The 16,939-nt window shown below is 34.8% G+C and overlaps 1 protein-coding gene across 3 annotated transcripts; it reads left to right on the top strand.

Annotated features, from left to right (window-relative positions):
* The first annotated feature begins 3,479 nt into the window (after nucleotides 1–3,479).
* Nucleotides 3,480–16,921, top strand: LOC106165419 (guanine deaminase-like). 3 transcript variants are annotated; one of them, XM_087007316.1, is made up of 13 exons: nucleotides 3,480–3,831; nucleotides 5,697–5,785; nucleotides 6,570–6,741; nucleotides 8,054–8,141; nucleotides 8,838–8,940; nucleotides 9,118–9,145; nucleotides 9,370–9,477; nucleotides 9,849–9,956; nucleotides 10,920–11,017; nucleotides 12,520–12,587; nucleotides 13,758–13,907; nucleotides 14,551–14,697; nucleotides 15,022–16,921. In XM_087007316.1, exons 1-13 carry the CDS (start codon nucleotides 3,733–3,735, stop codon nucleotides 15,072–15,074), a joined length of 1,311 nt encoding a protein of 436 aa, XP_086863442.1. In that variant the 5' UTR covers nucleotides 3,480–3,732; the 3' UTR covers nucleotides 15,075–16,921. The 3 variants fall into 3 exon arrangements, with proteins under 3 accessions (XP_086863442.1, XP_086863443.1, XP_086863444.1); XM_087007317.1 differs by lacking the exons at nucleotides 3,480–3,831; nucleotides 5,697–5,785 and adding an exon at nucleotides 5,818–5,963; XM_087007318.1 differs by lacking the exons at nucleotides 3,480–3,831; nucleotides 5,697–5,785 and adding an exon at nucleotides 5,903–5,921.
* Nucleotides 16,922–16,939: the final 18 nt, after the last annotated feature.

The raw sequence follows: 16,939 nt of genomic DNA, 5'->3' as shown, positions 1-16,939 counted from the left end.
TACTTCTTTTCGAGACTCACATCGATTTTTGAAATGAAAAATCGAAAACATGTCATTTTTGGGCCCCGTTATTTACAGTTATAAATTATAAGCAAAAATTGTGGTTTATATGTCGCATTTAATTTTTAACCAGTGAGTTCGTCAGGAGAATAACGGTGTGGGGGGAGTTTCGGTGCAGGGGGTAACTGGGGGTCATCTCCTCACATCCCCGCATATATATATATATATATATATATATATATATATATATATATATATATATATATATCCCCCTAGAAAGAATACGATAATCCTCCGCTTCCTCAGCATTGACTCTTTTTCTTTTATTGAGAGAGGAACCGAGAACAATAAACACACTGGACATTGTAGAAAGTATTTATTACAAATCACAACAATGTACCTAAAATATCACACTTCATGTTTTCTCGTCAGGAGGTCAAATATGTTTAGAGCGGGGAAAAGCGGGAACTCTTCGGTTCAAAAGCATTTTTCTCTGTTTCTGTGTTCTCAAAGGTCCAAAAAGTTCAACTTAAAATACAGGTCCTAATAGCGTTATGACATGCAATGCTGAATACACTATTCATAGAACACAGTCAACAAAATTATAAAGGAATTACAAAAGACAAAATAGACATTAATTGCATCATGGTATCATGCTAGGCAGATACGGATCAAAACATTATAAACGTACATTATTTGACATTAGTATACAGAGATAACATGAATATACACACACTGGACAATAGAAGTGTCACCCCCTGAATCAGAGTAATCAAAGTTATTAGCCTGAAGAGGCGGAATATAAGCAATGTCAGAATATCGATACAGTTGAATTGTTTAGTCAGAACCGTTTCTTTTGTGAAATTTGATGTTAATAAAATTATAGCAGGAGCATATCATTCCACAGTCATTTATCTCCTCCAAAGTATTGGTTCAGTAGGGGTGACACTTCTATTGTCCAGTGTGTGTACATTACTTAACAGTAATGGCAATAACATGCGCATCATTATAAATATAAGATTTCGCTGAATACTCACTAAATAGAAACATCCATATACTCTCCCGCACCGACACGTCCCCGCACCGATACTTCCCGCCCCGCCCCGATATTCCCCCGCATCTTAACGCACCCTATTCATACCGGGTGGGGTCGTTTACGACCCCAGGCGCATATTTGTTAGCGTAATTTTTTATCAAACATTATTTTTTACCTGATATTTATAACACATTTTTGTTCATTTTCTTTCAGGGGATTCAGGTACTGCATTTCAGTATCGTAAATTCTGTAAATTCTTTTTAAATTATATATTAGTCTACATTAAAGTAGGCCTACGACAAACAAATTCAGAGCAATGGAATACTTGAGGAAAGAAAAGAACCAATGGAACAGTTTAACAGATGAGGTGATTTGGGCGCATTAGACTGCTCATAAAGAAGAGGACCACATATTCAAGGCAATAGGCACAGATAACACTGCGAGTGCAAGTCATTTTGATCCATAGGTTGAACATCAAGAAAGTTAACAACGACATACAGCACGCCATGTGCAAATGTACTCCACGCCTCGCTGCACCCTAACTCCAGTAACTCCAACTTGGGGCCCAGTATCTGTATATCGAACCCAAGCTCTTATCGCGAATCTTGCAAAAATAAAACCGATTTAATTCACAATTCAATTTTAAGAAGCAGCATCTACGGAAACCCCACACCACGCTGAAAACTCACTGAAAACTAACGTTTATGTCTCCTTGATCTAAGCTAATTTAAATAATAATATGACATGCAGATAAAATAATGGAACAAACTCAAGTATGATGTTCGAAATTTGGCCGATGACGGCTGCATTTATTGAAAGTCCCATTACTAAAAGAAATGAAGCAGATTAATGATAAACATTGAATAGTGATGATAAATGAATATTTAACATAATGTGTGCGCCTGAAATATCTACATTTTAAATATAATTTCCAAAGAAATAGTGCACACATTTCAATTTGTGGGGTTGCAAAGAGACCAAAAAGTTAGCGCAACACAATAATTTCTGAAGCAGGCTGCCTACTCTTACAGCCACTTGGCATCATAGGGCAACAGATTCGTCAGATTCTGCACGAATATGATGGCATTTTTGTGATTGTCTATCAGGCAAAAAAGTCACTATTACTATTCCCTCCAACATATTGTCTTCTCGTTATTAAAAGCCAGCTGACAGATAACATTAATTTAAATCCATAAAAAAAAAAAACCCTCGTTGGACACAAGAGAAAGGTGCACAGAATTAGCCAGATGCATATATATGTGAATATTGAGTGAAAATAATCTGTGGACCCAATAGAAGATACACTCAGTGACCAATTTGTCCAGTTCTAAAGTCATTAAGTTTTACATCAGTAACAAGATTTAGCCACACAATACAATACCTTTTTGTTTGAGATTTTACTTTTAAATGTTTCAAAGGCTGTAAAAATCCAAGTTTAGGGAACGACAACTAGGGTAACTGTCATAATATAGTATAACTAGTCTCCTCTTCCGGCTTCAGATTAATTTATTTTTTATTCATTTTATTTTTGAAAAAAAATGTCAGTATTGTTTCTGTATTTTATCAATTAGAGTGTGATGCACAGTGCTAGCTTTGTTTAGATGTATCATCAGAACCAGGGCTGGAAACAAAGAAAAATATTGAATAGCATGGAGGCTCTCCAGAGATGTATATTGTAATGTTTATTGATTTACCAAAATGCTTCTGTAATGTGTTATGACCAAAAAAAAAAAAAGTATTTGATTAAAATTGTCTTGGGGTGGTAACAACCCTCCCGTTAGGACTGAACATGTGTTGCAAAATATCAGGAATGTTAGTCCTCCCGTGCGCCGTTACTACCCCACAGCATAGATTACCAGCATAGACCCCATTCCCAGAGATTAGATCGATCCAAACTAGATCGACCTAACTCCCTGGGGGTTCACGCTAAATAGCTGTCATCCGAGCGGGCACGAAAGTTAATTACCCCCTTACTGCTTGTAGTAGGCGGGACGAACATTTAAGCCGGATTATCTGACAGTAATCTAGTGAGACTCCCCACGGGGATAGATCGATCTAAATACGCCCAGATTACCAGTTCTACAATACAGACTTTTCTTTGTGATTTTAAAGAAATGCACTTTATGTATAAACTTCACTTCTTTCTTCAACAGTGGTAACGGTACACAGGCTACACACACTTTTTAATTATTCATTTATTTATTCATTTACAAAAAGTTTGTTTAAGTAAAAATAAATAACGCGCCATAGGGTTTTCTTCTGGCACCGTTCGGTTTGTAGTATTATTGAATAATAATAATAATAATAATAATAAGAAGAAGAAGAAGAAGAAGAAGAAGAATAAAGATCCTATTCTTGAGCGATAAATCGCGCCCGAAGTTCTCCTTTGACACGGAAGTTTTTCACCGTCCTGGCTTTTCTCAGGTGCTCAGGTTAAGCAAACAGCGACAACGGTGACGTCACGTGGACTCAGATAATACAACAGTTGACAAGCGTATTTTTTTACACACTTCTCAAACTTAAAAGGGAATGACAGGTTACGCTCTTACGTCAGAATGGTTTTAGAGTACCAGGAGAAATGTAATGAGAAGAAAACACCCCTGTTCTATTTTTGGACCCGCCCCCTGAGATTGTCAGGCACAGTGACATTTTGCTTGCGATAAACCAGGATCTTGCATTGATTCACTGCGGAAGTCATGGCCGCGAAGATATTTTATGGAACTTTATGCCACTCCACAGCCGATGACCCTATGGTAATACTGGAGGATCACATTCTTGGGGTGAAAAATGGAAAGGTAAGCCCATCGCGTTTACGTGGTAGAGAAGGTAATGCAAAAACGTGATCTGACCTGGGCCAACCTTTCACTTGTGCTAATCTGTATGCTTTATGTTATCTAATATGTATGTCGCCAGACTTAATATAAACACGTAAAATACGTAATACTTGTTTACTTAAGGTAATCAGAGTAGTTACTAATATATTCATTGTAATAGACTTCTCCGACTACTTGGCGAAAATGTTATTCTTAGGGATGGAGGCCGAATTGTTCCATGTAGTTCCAGTATTTATCCACTTCGTTTTTAAATGTCTTAGTGATGATGCATAACAACTTCACTGGGGAGGTTGTTCCTTTTTTTTCTGTTACTCTGTCAGTAAAAAAGTCCTGGTTCTTTTTGTTGTTGCTGTTCTGAACGAGTTCAGGGCTGTGAAGTTTTGAGTTTTGTCATCAGGGTAAATGGATCAAAAAGGAAAAACTTCTGTTGTAGTCTATTTTAAACACTAGCTACCTGTGTTCCTTTTACTGTATCTTAAGTTCAAGTAAAGCATTTGAATAAATTAAAGAAAAAAAAACTTGCTCTTGTAACAAAAGAGATCCTTAAAAAGGGCATGCTGGATAATCAGTCAACCTCCTTTATGCTGAATGTCTGGAATGTACCATTACTACCATTTGCCATTATTCACTTATTGCAAAGCACAGAGGCTCTCTTACTGCACATTTAGACCCCATTCCCAGAGATTAGATCAATCCAAACTAGATCGACCTAACTCCCTGGGGTTCACGCTAAATAGCTGTCAGCCGAGCGGGCACGAAAGTTAATTACCCCCTTACAGCTTGTAGTAGGCGGGATGGACATTTAAGCCGGATTATCTGACAGTAATCTAGTGAGACTCCCCACAGGGATAGATCGATCTAAATGTCACTTTTTCTACCAGATTAGTCCCAGTCTGGAAGCGTTGGGGCTGAGGAGCCCTGTCCACTTCTTTATGTCACATGTATTCTTAACTAAGTCATTTAGATATCATATATCATCACAATAGCCCAGTCTTATGTGAAATTAGTTCCTTGGCATCCTCCTAACATTCTCCTAACCCCCCCCCCTTTACCTTTGATCTTATTTTGCATGTTGCAGTTTTAACATGGTCCTATACATTACTATGGTGAAAACGTTTCAGTGTGACACTAATAAATATTGGGGTATATGACCTCGAGGTTACAATAGAAACATGTTTTAAAATGCTCACAGGGTAACATACTTTATCTATGACTTGACCTCCATTAGTAACTCTTATAAATTTAAATGATAGATAACATTTCATATGCCATTATTCAATACTAAATATATGAAAAAGAGGACTATTGTCTAGGGAAAACAATGTTCACTACTGTATTAGATAATAAAGACATATTCAAACATAACATTGAGAAATTTTGTTGATTTAAGTTTTAAAGGGACACAGCATATCCTTTAAGATTATATGCTAGAATGTATATATTATGTCCATCTAGAAAACAATACAACTAAAATGAATTACTTAGAATATAATTTACATTTGTTGCTCTAAAACATGTAAATGTTCTCAGGGTGGGAAGTTTAAACTACTAGTATGCTTGAACCTCAGTCAGTATAATGGTAGGGCTGACTTAAATCAGTTTTTTGGCAGAAATTTTCAGTTTACAGCCAACTTAAAAATGTTTTGCCTTGTTAGTATCAATGGATAATATTTTTTCAACTTCATAAGTTAGTGTTTGCGGTGTCCATTTCCAACAAAGTTGAACTCTATTTTTGCAAAATGTTAAACTGTAATGTTGATTCAATATTGTTTTAAATTTGCTGTTCTTGCTGGGTAAAAGTAACCTTATTCATTGTATTCTTACAGATCCAACTTGTCAAGGACTCCTCTTATCTCGATGAAGCCTTATCAGAATTGGGGCTTCAGGAAAATGATGTTAAGTACCTCAAAAAAGGGTAAGACTGAGAGAGAGAGAGAGAGAGAGAGAGAGAGGGGGGGGGGGCATTTTGTTTCAATCTTTAGCAAGCAATTGGTCTCCAGCACCAGAGATTTCGCTGTACATGTCAGAAACAGATTTTCAGCTGATGGAAGGTAGTATATATTTGTGCATGTAACAGGAATGGCTTTGCTAATGTAAGTCTTAAGCTTCACGAGAGTAAGAGAAAACCACACAGAGATTCTGCTTTCTAGTGAGGACTTTATTGAACTGAAGCCTGGTCACCCCTGAATCTCAGTCTCATTCTCACTGCCTTCTCGCTAACTGCTGTGACTCTCACTGACTGCTGTGACTCTCACTGGCTGGTCTGAAGATTCAGGGGGCTTTTATACATAAAGATGAAAGGCATTTCTTGTAACAAAGGAATGCCATCCAGATTATATTAAAATAGATCTAGGAGGACATCATGTCCCTTAAATTTGTGTCCAGACAGTATGTATGGACATGCCTGTCCAGTAGTGGTCATTGTTTATGGGCTGGATACAGTGTGTCCCAACATTCATGTGAGAAATGTAATGGTACTTTAAAATGATATCTATATAATTCAGTAGTGTGATTAGAAATGTGTCATGTCGGGACATTTTTGATCCTACCCTATTATTACGTATATGAATTACAGCATCAAAGTACTTATGAAACTTCTTTAGCATCAAATGGTTGTGAAACATGAAAGGATGAGATGGCATTTGAACACAAAATTGAGATTTTATTATTTGATATCATTTTCTGTTTTTTCATTCCAGGAAATTTCTTATGCCTGGTTTGATTGACACCCACATCCATGCTTCCCAGTATGTCTACACTGGCACAGCCATGGAGTTACATCTGCTTGATTGGCTGAAAAATTATACATATCCCATTGAAGCAAACTTTGAAGACCTCAAGTTTGCTGAAGATGTGTACCAGAAGGCTGTGGTAAGTTTATATATAAAGGTTATGGTGGAGATTTTTTTATGAAAAGGTCTCATTTTTTTGGACCTTTTATTTATTTATTTATTTATTTATTTATTTATTTATTTATTTTACTTTGTAGGTTTTGATTGAGCCCATAGAATGGCTTATAGAATTGGTTATATCCAGCTGTATTTTGACACCCCAAAAATTCCCCCTTTACCTTTGATCTTATTTTACAAATAACTTGTTATTGCAGTCTAACCTTGGCATTTGGTTTTGCTTTTTATTATCCAAGCTAATATGCCACAATCATAATTATAGTTAATGCCACAGCAAGTTATTGATGGAATTGAGGTGCTGGAATACATGTACACAAAATTATTACACAGCAATATAATATTGATTGTGCTTAACCCATATATAAATTGTCTGTAGATATGCTTGAATGACCTATTTCATGATAACTATTACATACATGTTTACATATAAAGATATTAAATCATATCATTCAGGCCCGTAGCCAGCAGTTTCAAAATGGGGATTCTTTTTCTAAAAAAGTGGACCTTATACAATGAAACCTTGGTGTATTTAGATAAAATTTTACCCAGAGGGGACCTTTTCCTGTCAAAAAGGGTGGTTCTTTCCAACCCCCCTGTTACGTGTATGGTCTGTTTTGCGTGAACCATCCATCCTGACCGATTGTACATGCAGCAGACACGTGTACGAGCCGTTCCGTGAATGATCCTTTTTTTATCACCTGTACTGTGACATTCAGCTAGTTCATTTCCTATGTCATTATATATTTATTATGATGGATTTTTAGGTAAAATTCATGTGTTAATTGATAATTTTGATAGAGAATCAGTGTCAAATTACAGTTCGACGCATGCATGAACCTACTGTGGATGGGCCGTCGTTATTCAGCTGTTGGCCTACTACATTGATTTTACTAGGCTAGTGTGTTGATGTGGCCACCTGAGGGAAATTGCAGTATAGGTGAACATCTAAAAGATATGAATACTTCTAAATATTATGTTTGAATTTGCAGTATGTTCTCAACAGTGTATGTTTATTTAAGTCTAATAATGTATTGTTGAATTGATAGAGACGGACTGTACATGCCGGAAGTCTCTCAGATTTGCCTGCGCTTCGTGCGCATGAGCAGAATGGATGGTTCACGCTCCGAATGATTCATGCCACACTCCCAAACACCCATGGCTACGGGCCCGTCATTTCATGTACAAGCCTTACATATTGTTTTGTGTTGATTTTATAACAGTGTTGAACAAGTGCTTCTTTACGTTTTCATTTCATTTTATTTGATTTTTTTTAGAAAAGGGTTTTGAAAAATGGAACTACCACAGCCTGTTACTTTGCTACGATCCATGTTGATGCCACACTGAAATTATGTGATATAGTTGGTAGGGCAACTTTGTACATAGCTGTTATTTTTAAATACTTAAAAGTTTCAAAGATTTATCAGATACCCAGTTGAGATAACATATCATTTTATAAAATTCTTTTTACTGGACTTACAAAGTGATAAGGAAAGATTTAAAATTACATCCTCATCAGGGGACTTTTCCTGATAACATACTAGAGTTATCTTTTTAATGGGGAAAATTGTACTGTATTTTTTAAAGCCATAAATTCTTTAAATATGTGTGGTAGCAAGAAAATTAAAAAAGCAGGCTACCCTGTTGTACCATTTTATACAGTAGAAACAAAAAAGAAAATGCTGACCAAGATCTACTTTTAAATGATTCTAAAATTATGTATCCTAAGAATCCATTAAAAGATTCATTATTGTAGTATGTGTAAAATACATAATTGTAGAAGTCTTCAGTATAAAGATGCAGTGCTGACTTCAAATAAAAGTCCAGTAAAATTGCATTCTATCATATGTTACATTATGTCTGTTTTGTACACATTGTTACAAAAAAACCAACAATTGGTGATTTATGGAATATTGAACTTCTCTTGACACTCCCAGTTATCCATATATCTTAAAGTAAAAGTTGAATTAAGTGCAGGAAAATAAGCAAGAAAAGCAGGAAAGTCAGAATTCTTTTGTAGGACTTAAGGAAATGCAAAGATATTTTATGTCAATTTTACAGAAAATGCTGGTCAGAGAGCATACATTGGCAAAGTCAATATGGATGCCTATTCCCCACATTACTATGTTGAGACAACGCAGGAGTCCAAAGAGGAAACAGAAAAGTGTGTTATGTTTTTTCATGACGTTAATGTTTTTTTTTTCACTGTCATTTATCTTCAGCGACCATTTATTAAATTTATTTGTTTAAATTGTAACTTATTTTTGATCATGCAAAAAGTTAAAGAGAAAGATTTGATGGAATGATTTTTATAAATAAATATTTATATTTTTTGTTTCAGATTTGTAACCAAGATTCTTAAGAAAAATGTGAGTAACTTAATTTTTCATAAGAGAAAATTATGTAATAAATGCCTGCAAATTTTATACTATTTGTTTTTAGTTTTAAAAATAAATGTCCTGTAATATATGCATGCCATTTTAACTCCAGAAGGTAAATGAAATATAAACTGTTTCAGGGACTTTTTAAGATAACCATTGTATGTTGAAATAACTATCATTTTTAGTAGTCACACTGCTATAATGTATTTCAGAATCCACTCATAAAACCAGTGATCACACCACGGTTTGCCCCCAACTGCACCCTAGAGCTGAGCAAATATCTAGGACATTTGGCTAAACAGTATGATTTGCCAATACAGGTACAAGAAGATATCAGTATATCATACATTATTGCACATTTAATATTTTTCATTTAATATATATTTTTCTTGACTTTCATTCCTAATGTGTGTTCCAGTGCCATCTAGAAGTAATGACTACATTATGACCAGTCACCTTAAATATTTTTATAAGATAGAAAAAATGAATAGCTATAGGGGGTAAGAAGAAAAAAAAAGATGAAAATATTTTTTTTTAAATGATGAAAAAAAGTTAATATTATGTAAATTAATGAATAGATAAACTGACAAATAAAAAGGAAAATGCTGATAAGACAAATAAAAAGGAAGCTACTAATTTTTTTTATGGACTTTCATTTACTGTATTAATATTTTTTCTGATTTCCTCCCAGAGTCACATATCAGAGACCACAGATGAGGTGGAATGGGTGAAGGAATTGTTTCCAGGGTCTAAACATTATGCAGATGTTTATGATCAGTGTAACCTCTTGACTGACAAGGCAAGTGACTTGGTGAACTCTGATTATAGAAAAGGGCAGGTATCAAAAAAGGACTAAAGATCATAAATAGGTTTAAACTATTGGATCAATTCTTTGACCTAAGATGAATCAATGAAAGTGCACTTGAATGATGAAAGATAGTGCCTGTTTTATTACAACAGAAAAAAGTTAATTATCTTTTGGGCCAGTGCATTATAATAGACTTCCTTGAGTTTATCCTGATTTGAAATTGACCAGAACTTAAGTCAATAGTTAAATTGTGAAAGCAGTCAAAAATCAGCTTTGATTGTGCCATTCAGTTATTCTCATTCATTCGTTTCATTCATCCATCCATCCATTCATTAACAGTTTGTGACTCAGTGAATCTTTTACAACTCCACACACTATTCACTACCTTCTACCCTTCAGATCCCAAGACCTGCCTTATATTTACTCCCTCAAGTGAACCAACATGTACAATGTAGGCTTTGCTGCCAACACATGATCAGTGTATGATAAGTACTAAAAAGTGGACATGCTTCAATGGTTCACTGCAAAGCATGGATCATTCTTTCAGTGTAAACTAGGGCAGGGAGTTAAAAGTACACTACTGAATGGTTGACTGCAAAGCACCTGTGAAGTGAAACTGATACATCAAGGTCTACAGGCTATTTGAAATCATGTGATTGCATGACTGCCATCTAAGGACAGCTGGCAGCCAAAAATGTTGGATAATCTTGAACAGTTGATAACAAATTGTCTGTTAAATGAAACTGATAGCTCTTCAGGGTATATTTCAGAGAGTCCAACAAACGCTAATGGTGTATATATATATATATATATATATATATATATATATATATATATATATATATGCTAAACACAACTAAAACATAATGTTGTCATATTGTTGTCGATCTTGAATTAAGGATATTTTAAGACTGTAAAATTGTTACGATACTGACAGACTATTTGACTTTTTAGACGGTGATGGCCCATGGAGTTTACCTGTCAGATGAAGAGCTTAAACTTTTTAAATCTACAGGCACAGGAATTTCACATTGCCCAAACTCAAACCTCAGGTAAGGCATAGAAAACCAAGGGAAAGCAATAAATAAATGAATAAAGTAGAAAAATAAAATGGTATCTAAATGAATGAATGAGTGAGTGGTATAAAATGCTATAATGTTGTGTATATGACATCTGTAATTTTGTGTGTGATTGGTTTGCTTAGCTATATATATATATATATATATCATTCATTATGTGGCATGTTCATGAGTGTCAAGCTTCTTAAATATATATGATATATGAAATACTGCACTTAGGCAATTACAAGTCCTTTCTACTAATATTGATATCAGACCCGAGTCCTTTTGCCCTCTCTTCCCTAGTTCATTATATTTACTTGTTGTATACAATGTACAGGGTATATGTCACAGCATTGCTGTATCAATGCAGGTAAAGTCATAATGGCTGGATAATTTTGACTGATTGCTTAATTTTCTACCCATTAATAATAATTGACCTAATAATGGAATCCATACAAGGGTTTTAACTGGCATCTAGAACCCAATTTTCAAATAAAATATATAATTTCATATAGTATGTGTGGGGGTTGATCTTGCCTGATACGAATACAGCAATGCCCAGAAGCATTGACAGATCCAGGAATTTGGTAAGGGATTCACAAGGATAAAAATTTCATGGGAATAATGTGCTCTTTCATCATAATCTTCCTTTTTTGTATTGTTTGCTATACTGTTTGTAATTGTTTATTTTTTTATGGGGAAGCTTAGTAGTAATTTCAGAAATTAACCTATCGTCAGCTATCAGTCATAACACCAGGTCCAAACCAATCACTACTGAGTATTTTTCATTCCACTGAGCTGCAGTTTTAGGCCACATTCAGAACAAGTTGATCTAAACAGATCTGCAGATCAAATATGGCTGAACCACTTGGAAACCTGCCACATAATTCCCTAAAAGACTGAATAGGTCAAGCTTTCAAGTGGCTCAGCCATATTTGATCTGCAGATCTGTTAGTCCACGGATCAACTTTGGTTGTGAATGCGGCCTTATTTTCACAGTAGTCTGTGTAAACAATGAAAGATTTCTACAAAAATGGTTAGAAAGTGTCACTGACAGATTTTTTTATCTTTGCAATTAACTAAATGAAGTTGCTTAAACCTTTGTGTACAATATATTTTATGAATTTCTGAATGAAATATCCTCTGACACTCAAACAGAATTTAATCTTTTTAAAAAAACATGTCTGTTAGGTCATTCAGACTGGCACGGTACACAGCTCTGCTTAAGCAAGACCTTTACTGAACACTGTCACTGTTATAATAGTGCATAAATAACATGTGCCTTTGCCCCCTAAGAAAAAAAAGTCATGAGGAAAACTTGGTAACGTTATGTGATCCACTATGTTTTGGTCTATCAAAATGTCACTGCTCCTTCCCTGGATCTGCCACTGCCAAAGTAAAGCTTTACATTATGCTATGATTAATATGTCTGATATGTAGTCCCATTTAATTACTCTAGTCTATCAATTGTTTGCATGCTACTTGCTTTTCAGCCTGCGTAGTGGCATGATGGATGCAAGAAGAGTTTTGGACATGGGGGTGAAACTTGGTCTAGGCACAGGTAGTCATTTTTTTTCAGCAGGGTGAATTTAAATTCCCTGCATCTTTAAGTTTATAACCTGTAGTTTGCTAGCTCATACTGAGCAGGGCAATGAAGTTGATAGAGTTATACATTATACATTATACATTATACATAGATGGCAGCTTAGTTATGCAGAAATGTCAAGTTCTGAATGATTGCAGTAAAGTTTTGACTGACTGCATCACCTACTGGCCTTGGCCTTTTCGTGTCTTGATGACCCTGCAGAAAAAAATGCAGACAGTGAGTATAAATTATTGCAGTTCAGTTTTGAACTGACTTCTTTACCTGAGGTAGAAAAAAGTTCAACTGCAGTTTTCATGATGTAGTGCTGGCACTGAAAGTTTTTTAAGCCACAAACTTTTGGAGTGCTTTCAGAGCAGATTCTCCAACTTAATCCGCTTAATGGTGCGTGTGGAGGCGGGGAGACCATCGGGGGGGGGGGATTAGTGGCATTGCTTTTTAGTGGGTCAGCCATATTTAGTCTGCAGATCTCTTCGTCCATGGATCAACTTGTTCTGAATGTCCTCTAAAAGATTATTTTCAGTTGGACATATAACACTCCATTCTCTATATTAGCATAGACCAATAGTGTACTCTGTATAGAGAAGATTTATTATGTTAGATTTTAGACACAGAACCATGCATGAGGATCAGATTGCACTCATATGAAATGCTATATCCCAATAGTTCAGCTTGTTTATTTTTGGTTTTTATAAAAAATGCAATTGTTCTAACATAGTGTATAACAGTGGCACTATGCTATGTGATGTTGTTGTTCAATTTGTTTTCTCCGTAAGAAATGATGTTTTTCAGTTAATGTTGGTTTTTTTTTTCTTTAAATTGTTTGATTGTTGGTTAGAATTAAAATATTGCATTGTTAATTAGATGCCATTCAGACATTTTATACTTGATCGGATGTATAGCATGTGAAGTGATTGAAATCAGAAAATGATACGTGACAGTCACCTGAAATTCAAAATCATTCCAATCAGAAAGTAATTAATTAAATAAAAGAAATATGTTAGATCAGATATAGTAATAGATCAATGCGACCTTTAGATACTCAATAAGACTATTTTTCAGATGAAATGCATTTCATTTTCCATGTTTGTCAGTTCAAACTTTGGTTCCTACTCAATTTTTTTCCAGATGTTTCTGGTGGCTACCACCCGTCCATGCTAGATGCCATACGCACAGCCGTCCAAGTCTCCAATGTCATCAGCCTTGACATGCATACTGATTACAAGAGCTTGAGTCACCGTGAAGCTTTTAAATTGGCCACTCTAGGGGGAAGTGAAGGTACTCTATAGCTACCAGTACATACTAGGCCCACTGTAGCATTACAAGTTGTCACCAGATGCTCAACAAAGTCTAATTTAATTAGAGAAAATGGATAGTTCTTTCTTAGAGGTCCTCACTGATTGAGTTTAGATAATTGTTTTGACCAAAATTATCCAGGCATTTGTTACAAGAAATACAGCCCGCATAAACTGACTGATATTGAACTCTATTATATGTATCTATGGGCAGATTCAGGATTTTGCCTGAAGTAGTAGGGAGGGGGCATGTGTAGAACATTATTTGCATTATTTTGTTCTGACTGTTTTCATTAAAAAAAAAAAAAAAAAAAAAAAAAATTTGAAGAGATGTGGTTGGTGGTGGGAGATTTAGAGTAAGTGTCCATGCCTACTGTATGTTTCATATCCTGAATCCCCTTTGGTTTGCAAAAATTTGAAGTTTAGATTGATTAGGATCACATTTAAATGCTTGACAGTAGCACAAATTTCTTACTGTAATTTATGAAATTTTGTGACAAGCCGATCGATATATTTGTTACTTCTTAGTTTTGAGTAGGAAAGATTTTTATAATCAAACATTTAAGAAAAAAAGTATATTCTATATTTAACTCATATATTTAATTAAAAATTATATTTTGTTGCAGTTTTGGGCCTGTCAGACAAGACTGGCAACTTTGAGGTGGGAAAAGAATTCGATGCTCTATTGGTGGACACCACTGTTGTTGAGGGACCTGTTGACATTTTCAAGAGGGACTCAACTGATGATATCATACAGAAATTTCTATTTTTAGGCAAGTCTGTTAATTATTATCTATCTATTATTTATTAATTATTAATTGTGGTGTGATTACAGGGATGACCAAGAATACAAAAATGATGGGGATGGGATGGAATTCCCCAGTGCTATTAAAACTAGTATTAAAACTAAGAATATTCATCTTTTCACTCTAAGCAAAGTATTAAAGATTCATACCATGATCAGATATTATGGTGAAATGATAAATTTTATGTAATGTTTATGAAGAAAACAATTATTTTTAAAGTTGCCTTTAATGATTAGACTGTTTAACAGTGTTTGTAGTGTTGATTTGTTCACCTCTTTTTGTTTAATTCAGGTGATGACAGAAACATACAAGAGGTTTATGTGGCTGGAAAACAGGTGCTTTAGAATATTCACTAGGAGCACGCCTTTCAATGCCAAGGATTCCATGATTCCTTTCACCTATGAAACTTAGAAAATTTTAAATGTTGGACCCCATTCCCATATATTTTAGATCGATCTATCCCTGTGGGGAGTCTCACTAGGTTACTGTCAGCTTCTGTCCTGCCTACTAAAAGCTGTAAAGGGGTGATTAAAGTCATAATAACTCTTCGTTTTGGCCAAAAATTGGATTTTCCTGAAAAAAACGGCAATTTTCCCGTACTTACCAATGGCCAACGACACCATTCCTGCATTCAAAGTTAATCCAGGGTTTTTTTCCTAAACGTACGGTTTTTTGTTAAAATCTCTTAAGAGATTTTAACTGACAGAGCTCTCTCTGACATTGCAAAGTCACTGGTGACCTACTTAAAACCGCGGGAAAAGCAGACAGCAACAACACTATATAAGATTCATGAGATATATTCGTCTTTTTGTGAAAAATGCATTTATATCCACAATGTGTGCCATTCTGGGCTATTCGTTATCCGACGCACTGTACAAAAACTCGCAACTTACGTCTGAGGGTTTCCCGCCATGTTATTTTGGTCTCGAATGAACGCGAGAATCCGCGTGACACCATTACGTCATTAGCAACGAATGCACTTGTCGACCGGAAAAAAGTGATCGAAAGCCCTATTGACAAGCACAGATTTTAGTTTTCCTACAATAACGGCCGTTTTAGTGGTAAAATACAATAGAATATATTTCCATGCGTTGTTTACAATGTATTTCATGTGGATTTTTGAATCTCAAAGGAAGAGTTATTATTGCTTTAACTATGGTGTGCGCTCGGCTGACTGCAATTTAGCGTGGACGCCCAGGGAGTTAGGTCGATCAAAATCTAAATTTCTGGATCAATCTAAATCTCTGGGAATGCACCCTTGGTGCTGTTATCAGGTGTGTTTTGTGCATTTTGTGTGAAATTATTGAGAAATATTATGTCAAGGTCTGTACTGTTTTATAAAGTCAGTTAGCACAAACAAGACTTTTTCAAAAATTACAAAAATAAGATTAGGCCATTCCCTAGACTTCAACTAAATCATATTTACATTGACTATGCATCACTTGTATACTCATACCATATCAGGGCTTCTTATATGATGTCATTGGCAGATGATTGCCAGTTCAGCATTAGTTTGATCTCTGTCACATCTACTGTCTAGTCACTGGGTTTGTCTCAGGTTTATACATTTCAAGTCCTCATAAAGGCACTCTTTAGCATGAAACCAACTTGCTTTACAGATTTTCCCAATCACCTTCATCAGAAATTACAAGCACAACATTTTATTGTATTACACTTGTTTGAATATATAGTACCGAATAACCAGAAGCATTTTCTGATTACTCTGTTAATATTTGTTAATATATGGGTGTTTGTTAATATAAGTAGGTGAAGGTGATTTTTATTTAATTTTTATATTTAGCTATTTAATTGACTAGATCCAGCAAAGATTTAAAAAAAATAATGATATATACCGGTACATGTAGTGGAAAAAATATTTTTTTTACAATTGGTAACAAATAGTATTATTGATCAGTATGGAGATAACTCTCAAGTCTATATTTTATTATGATATTTGATATCAGTTCATATCAACAATATATATAAACAGTATATATATATATATATACTATTTGCACAAATTATGTATCACTATTGAGTTAACATAATTAGAATATGTATTTTATGAAAAAAAAAGAGTGCTTATTTTAAGTTTTATCAAGTTAAAGTTTTAAATGAGAACCATTGTATCTGATTGTTTGCATATTTATGCAGGTGAAGTTGATAGTTAAATAAATGTATAAAATTTTTAGCATTTTATATGATTCTT

This window comes from Lingula anatina, chromosome 2 (genome assembly GCF_051362555.1).
Source record: "Lingula anatina isolate TDL-2025a chromosome 2, LinAna3.0, whole genome shotgun sequence".
In the NCBI taxonomy this organism is placed as follows: domain Eukaryota; kingdom Metazoa; phylum Brachiopoda; class Lingulata; order Lingulida; family Lingulidae; genus Lingula; species Lingula anatina.
This window is presented reverse-complemented; position numbering and strand designations above follow the sequence as displayed.

Excerpts from the sequence above, each read along its gene's own strand:
- LOC106165419 (XM_087007316.1), top strand. The coding sequence starts at position 3,733 with ATGGCCGCGAAGATATTTTATGGAACTTTATGCCACTCCACAGCCGAT. Across the intron at positions 3,832-5,696 it reads TTGGGGTGAAAAATGGAAAG|ATCCAACTTGTCAAGGACTC; the intron begins GTAAGCCCATCG and ends GTATTCTTACAG. Across the intron at positions 8,142-8,837 it reads GAAATTATGTGATATAGTTG|AAAATGCTGGTCAGAGAGCA; the intron begins GTAGGGCAACTT and ends TCAATTTTACAG.